This window comes from Mandrillus leucophaeus, unplaced genomic scaffold (genome assembly GCF_000951045.1).
Source record: "Mandrillus leucophaeus isolate KB7577 unplaced genomic scaffold, Mleu.le_1.0 Scaffold100, whole genome shotgun sequence".
Classification (NCBI taxonomy): domain Eukaryota; kingdom Metazoa; phylum Chordata; class Mammalia; order Primates; family Cercopithecidae; genus Mandrillus; species Mandrillus leucophaeus.
This window is the reverse complement of record NW_012098099.1, coordinates 5,158,989-5,166,038: the sequence shown is the minus strand read 5'-3', so window position 1 is coordinate 5,166,038 and position 7,050 is coordinate 5,158,989. Positions and strand designations below refer to the sequence as shown.

The 7,050-nt window shown below is 36.4% G+C and overlaps 1 protein-coding gene across 1 annotated transcript in view; it reads right to left on the bottom strand.

The window, feature by feature from the left end:
- Positions 1 to 7,050, bottom strand: part of LOC105534486 (probable C-mannosyltransferase DPY19L2) — a 161,231-nt gene that overhangs the window by 90,395 nt on the left and 63,786 nt on the right. The window contains exons 10-11 of the mRNA XM_011973215.1: positions 3,879 to 3,956; positions 2,767 to 2,853 (exon numbers count right to left, since the gene is read on the bottom strand). Of these exons, the coding sequence (XP_011828605.1) occupies positions 2,767 to 2,853; positions 3,879 to 3,956 (165 nt within the window). The remainder of the gene's footprint in view (positions 1 to 2,766; positions 2,854 to 3,878; positions 3,957 to 7,050) is intronic.

Genomic DNA, 7,050 nt, shown 5'->3' with positions numbered 1-7,050 from the left:
TGCAGTATAGCAATTCTCATGCATACACTTTGGGAGAAGGCAACTGGATATGTGATATTCTATCATCCCCTGGCTTCTTGAGACCCAAGAGAAACAAACAAACAAAAAAGAGTTAAGTAAAAACCCTATATTCTTGAATTTGATTTGGAAATATCCATCAGAACTTGTGAGCTAGTTTACCATAAATGCATGCACACACACACATGCACACACACACATGTTTTCATGGTAGATTTTTAAAGAAAGAGAGAGAGCCTACACCCTATGATATTTCCTACCTCTGTCCACTAAGAAGGCCTAGAAACAATGACCTACTCAGTAGCAGTGAGTATCCTTGGGTCCCAGACTGCGGTCTTAAAACACCATTTACCCGGTAAAGGCGAGGAGGGTGTCTTGCAGGAATGGCTTCCTCCAGGGTTTGGGCAGGAGTCCACAAGAGAGACCTGGAAGAACTTGTCATACGTGACACAAGTGTGCTATCAGACCACCAGGGTCACGTCAGAGAACTCAGGAGAACCCTAAAGAGGCTCCCCTGGTCAACAGTGAAACAATCTGAGAATGAGTAAAGATAATAATTTCAATTAACTTGAAATACATCAAAAATGTTTAAATCCCTATGTTCCGAATGAAACTTAAACACACACATACACAGCCCAAAGAGCCCACATTTGGAAGATGACAGGGAATCAATTCATTATTTTTAAAATTTGCAAATAAAGAGGTAAATCAACACTTACTTAACTTTTCCTAAATGAACTCTAGATGACGGATTAGAATGTGACCACTTTGCAATCCCTATTGAATTAACAGATCCATCATAAGGCACTGAAGTCTAGTATCATAAAGAGAGACATTATATGCCTTTTAATGAAAGAACAATACTGTAGACTTGCCAAAGTGATCAAGCCTGAAGCAATCCAAGTTTCAGATCCAGTTTCTAATATATTAAGCTATGCCATGAGACAAAGGAACATGCTTAGCTACACCACAAGAACTCAAAAAGCAAAATCTGGACCATGAAATCCTCCACATATTCTGACTCCGGTTCTTCAACAAATAAATTTCATGAGGATAAAACCAGGCAGATATGCAGGAAACTTGTAGCTAAAAAGAGAAACTTAAGTGATGAAACTAAAAAGGAATGCTGGAAAGTTACTATCATAGCAATCAACACAGTCATTATTGTTTTAGGGCAGTACAAGGGAGTGCTTTGGGACAGGCTACATGGAGGGCTTTTACACTCATTTAGAAAATTATAATTTTGATATAATGGTAGTTTAAGAATGTTGGCCACATAATACATAACACAGTCAGCCCTCCACATCCATGGGTTCCAATTGCTACAGATTCAACCAATGGCAGAAACAAAATATTTGAAATAATAATAATACAACAGTTTAAAAAGTACAAATGAAAAAACAATACAGTACACAACTATTTGCATACTATTTATATTGCATTAGATGTCAAGAGTAATCTAGAGATGATTTAAAGTACATAGGAAGATGGGCATAGGTTATATGCAAGTAACACACCATTTTACATAAGAAACTTCAACATCTGCAGATTTTAGTATCCACAGGGGTTGGGGATGTCCTGGAATCAATCCCTGCAGACACTGAGGGGAGATTGTACTCATCAGTATTAACCAGCACTAATTCAGCACACAAAACATTTGCTTTATGTAGTTTTTATCTGTACTATATTTCAAAATTAAAAAGTTTTCATTAAAAGAGGTAGATAAGCACACTATTAGGAGTCCTCTACTCTGTAATGGTGAAATAGTATGACAAAATGTTGGAAAGAAAGAGCATTTTTTCTGGGAGAGAAAAAGGAGGAATTACTATGAGGGAAAAACGATATGAAAAGCAAAAATGTTAAAACATAAGGGAAATACCAAAAGATTAAACCACTGCACCATACATGGAAAAGGGCTATATTTTGGCATTACTGTAGTTGGTACCATTTCTGATCAGTGTGGAGATGGGAGGTACAGGAGAATATTCTAGGCTCTAGCTTATAGATATCAGAAGTATAACTACAATGTAATAGAACTGATTCACTAAACCACCCTTCCAAACACATATCCAAAAAATGTCATTCCATGTAGTTCCTGTGAGCAGACTACACACTTATTCTAATTGTCTTGCCATTGATCAAAGTAGTTTGGAACTACACTTTCTAAACTGCCTTCAGAAATAATTTAGTTATAGGTGCAAAATAATTGGTCTTATGACTTTATTGTCACACCATCATTTGAGTAAGATCTGTATTTCCCAGCCTAATCACACAAAACATTCACAAAATTTTGGTCATTTCCAAAAATCAGATCCACTCTTGAAAGGCAAAGATTTGCCACCAGTGAAGACATTCTAAAGAATGTGCCGTATCTGTGAAGGAAACTCAGAGGAGTTCCAAAAATGTTTTGGGCAGTGGCAGTGTCACTGCAATGAGTACTTAACCTCCTCAAGTGACTTAGGAGAAAAGAAGTCATTTTTATCATAAAATGGGACATGATTAAAGTAAGTCTTTATTATTTTATGATAATTTTTAAATATTTACTTGGGCTTTGTCTTAAAAAGAAAAACTTCCTACTATAATATTTTTCAAGGATAAGACAGATAAAAAGGTTTGCTTGGGAAGAACTGTGTCATGTTGAATGATAATCAGGAAAGGGCCTCTTTATTCTCTTATACCTGTTTTAGACAGGAAAACATGCTATTTGGTAGGTTAAAAAAAACCCAACTTCATGAACTAAACACTTACCCACGTCATTAATAAAGATGAAGAATAATAAGAAGATAAGTACATTGAATTTCCAAACATCAAAATGAAACTAAGAATAACTGAAATCTGAAAAAAAAGTGAAAAAATACATTTTATGGTTATTACATATATTGGCATAATGCATATTTTGTAGGTATATAGCCATTTTTTTTTTTTTTTTTTTTTTTTTTTTAGACGGAGTCTCGCTCTGTTGCCCAGGCTGGAGTGCAGTGGCCGGATCTCAGCTCACTGCAAGCTCCACCTCCCAGGTTTACACCATTCTCCTGCCTCAGCCTCCCGAGTAGCTGGGACTACAGGCACCCGCCACCTCGCCCGGCTAATTTTTTGTATTTTTTAGTAGAGACGAGGTTTCACCGCGTTAGCCAGGATAGTCTAGATCTCCTGACCTCGTGATCCGCCCGTCTCGGCCTCCCAAAGTGCTGGGATTACAGGCATAAAGATGAATAACTCTTGGCCAAATGATAATAGAATTTCAAGTCACTGTTAGATTGTAAGTATTAAAATTCAAGACTATAAACTCTATCTGGCAGAATTTCACTTTTTCTCCATCGGCTACTTGGAACAATGAAAAATAAGTCTTTGATTTCTATTGTTTTAACAATGGAGTAATATAACAAGAAAGACTTAAGTTATAAATACTAGTTTTACTAATCTTATTTTTGTTAGACTTCAGGACTTCTATTATTTATGAAGCTTTGCTAACTTTTTATATTTTTAAGGAAGCTATGTTTGGGACCTAAGCCAAAAACAAAATTGCAAGGATATAAAATTTCAGTTAGAGTGTCATTCAGGCAAAATGCTAAAATCTCATGTCTGAGAAAGAAAAGGCAGTTTTAAAAGTAGTAATAATAATAATAAATAAAACATAAACGTTTTAGAGAATAAAACACATCTATAGTCTAGTTGAAAGTATAATCTATTATAATATGACATCTATAATATACATTTCCAGTTTTCCTTCTGGATATCACCAGTACCATATGTATTAAATATTACCAAAGAGGAGGTACCCTATAAAACAGAATCACTTCGATTTTATAAACTCTGAGGACCTATCTAAACATTTGACTTATATATATTAAAAATGTTACCATGTTCACATAAATGATCTTCTGAAATTTGCTTGGTTCAATGTATCCCACAACATACATGGGAAATAATGATGCTATCTGAAATAATACAAAAAAGCAAAAGTGAAAAAAAGTATAGAAAGCTAACACTTTACTATTCATAGGCAAAGTAAATATAAGAGGAGGGCTACATTTCTAATAATGGTAAGTAAAGGAATTTGAACCAGCCTTCCCACTAAGAACTAGAATGTGTAGGAAAAATATAAATATATAAATAAAAATACTTTTTAAATATGTATGAAAGCCACAGATTATTAACAAAGCAAGTGAGGAATTAAAAAGATAGATGGCAATCTATAGTGATGAGCGTGACGTTTTGGGCCACTTTTCTCCCACAGGTATCTGCCAATTTCAACAGAGGCAGATGCCTGCCAGCTGAGAGGCAGTTGGGAGACCAACAAGCTGAGCAGGCATTTCAGCAGATTCAGCAGTCAGAGTGCACCAAGAAGGGTGCTTTAGCTTGGAGTTTCAAAAGGCCATACTATAATAGTGAACCAGAAATCAAGCAGCCCTCAGAAAGACTGAAACCTATCTATGTATCATCTCAATCTGATTGCATGAAGGTGGTTCAAGATTTATTAGTGCTTTTGACTTGCCTCTCCAATTTTTCATGTATAATGTCCAGCACCAAATCAAAAATAACCCAGCATAGATGGAGATAAGACACTATCACTAACACAACAGAAACAGATCCACAAAAGATTTAGATCAGGGACCAGCACATTTGTTATATAAAAGGCCAGATAATAAATATGTTATGCTTTGTTGGTCACATACAGTCTCTTGTATATTCTTTTTCTATTTTTGTTCTATATCCCTTTAAATATATAAAAACTATTCTTAGCTTGGAGATCACTCAAACACTTGTCTGGTGCAATCAGATATGTCTTTAAACTATGCTTCAAATGTTCAAGGAAATAACTGATAGGATTGAAAATTCCAGGAGAGCACAGAAGTTATAAAAAAATTGGGCTAGGCATGGTGGCTCACGCCTATAATCCCAGCATTTTGGGAGGCCCAGATAGGAGGACTGCTTGAGCCCAGGAGTTCAAGAGCAGCCTGGGCAAGATGGTGCTACCTCATCTCTACAAAAAATTTAAAAATTAGCCAGATGTGGTGGCACAATGAACTAAGTTTAACCTTAATCTATGAAAAACACAATTAAGAATAAAATCTTAAAAGTACACCCAGAAAATAACATTGAATTATCCCTCTGTAAGCATGAAACGTACAAATACAAACAAAACTATATACATTAGTAAAGAAAAATAAAAGCCTAGTATATATCCAGAGAATGGCTAGAAAATCATTACAGCAATATCAAACTTACCCAAAGAGCTTTTTTTTTTTTTTTTTGGAACTGAGTCTCACTCTGTCACCCAGGATGGAGTGCAGTGGCGCGATCTCAGCCCACTGCAACATCTACCTCCCAGGTTCAAGCAATTCTCTGCCTCAGCCTCCCAAGTAGCTGAGATTACAGGCACCCGCCACCATGCCCGGCTAATTTTTTTGTATTTTTAGTAGAGACGTGGTTTCACCATCTTGGCCAGGATGATCTTGAACTCCTGACCTCACGATCTACCCGCCTCAGCCTCCCAAAGTTCTGGGATTACAGGCATGAGCCATCGTGCTTGGCCCCAAAGAGCTGCTTAGTTTCATCAGTACCACTGGATTAATAAATGTGCTTGCAATGAAGTGCTGCTCATTAAAAATCGATTCTACTCTGTTGGCATTTGCAAATAATGGAAACCATAGAATAATGTCCATGTTATAACCTGAAAGGAGCCAACTATTATGAAGTAAAGCGGAGGGAATACTTTAAACATGCAGCACCAACTAAGCTGGGGTTATCATTTCATTCTTTGTAGGCTATTGGCAGCATAAGACTTCTTGGCAGAATTTCTTACTTCCAATATAGAGTATTATTATCATCATCAGTATTTATTATGCAGGAAGGAGCTCTGATGGAAAATCTTAGTATCATGAAATTTCCTCAAAATTCTCCATTTACTCTCTGCTTCCCCAGTTCAGTTTCTTGGTACTAGTTACGTAGCTGCTTTAGAAACAGGATATGGGCTCAGCTCACTTAAGCAATGATGAGCTTTATGATTAAAGCTCATAGAAATGCTGCCAGGTAAAATTCTGCTCCACAGACAAAACAGCCAACATTTAGCTGGATTGGAAGCAGAACGTCCTGCTGTGAAGAGTAGGATTGGCCCTTAGCATGCTGTGTAGCTTGGCACCCAGAATGATTCCCAGGACAAAAGGAAAATCTATAGGTAGATATATACAGATACTATCTCAAACACCAAAAATAACATTTGTGAATAAATATAATAGAAAAACTCTTTCACATGTTGAGCCTTAAAATCTGTCAAACTAACTAATACAGTAAAAGAATGTGGAATTATATTATTTCATAAAAATCATACCTTTATGTAAACTTTATTCCCTATTTTGAAAATCTTTTAGGGCATAAATATAACCATATTTAAAAATTTCTATGGAAACAACCAAGGACATCTTGCATTCAACTTAATTAATATACCCAAAGGAATATAAATCATTCTATTACAAAGATACATGTGTTCGTTGCAGCACTATTGATAATAGCAAAGACATGGAATTAACACAAATGCCCATCAGTGACAGACTGGATAAAGAGAATGTGGTACATATACACCATGGAATACTATGCAGCCATAAAAAGGAACGAGATCAGGTCCTTTGCAGGGACATGAATGGAGCTGGAGGCCATTAGCCTCAGCAACAGGAACAGAAAACCAAACACCACATGTTCTCACTTATAAGTGGTTGCTGAACAATGAGAATACATGGACACAGGGAGGGGAACAACACATGCTGGGGCCTGTCGGGGGATGGGGTGCGGAGAGCATTAGGAAAAACAGCTAATGCATGCTGGGCTTAATACCTAGGTAATGGGTTGATAGGTGCAAAAACCACCATGGCATACATTTACCTATGTAACAAACCTGTACATCCCACACATGTACCCCAGAACTTAAAATAAAAATAAAAATTAATTTAAAAAATCATCTTACCTGTGTAAAAAGTATAAACTGAGCAAATTGCCAGGGAAGCATAAAAGCCACATTGGAAAGACAGAGTGCAA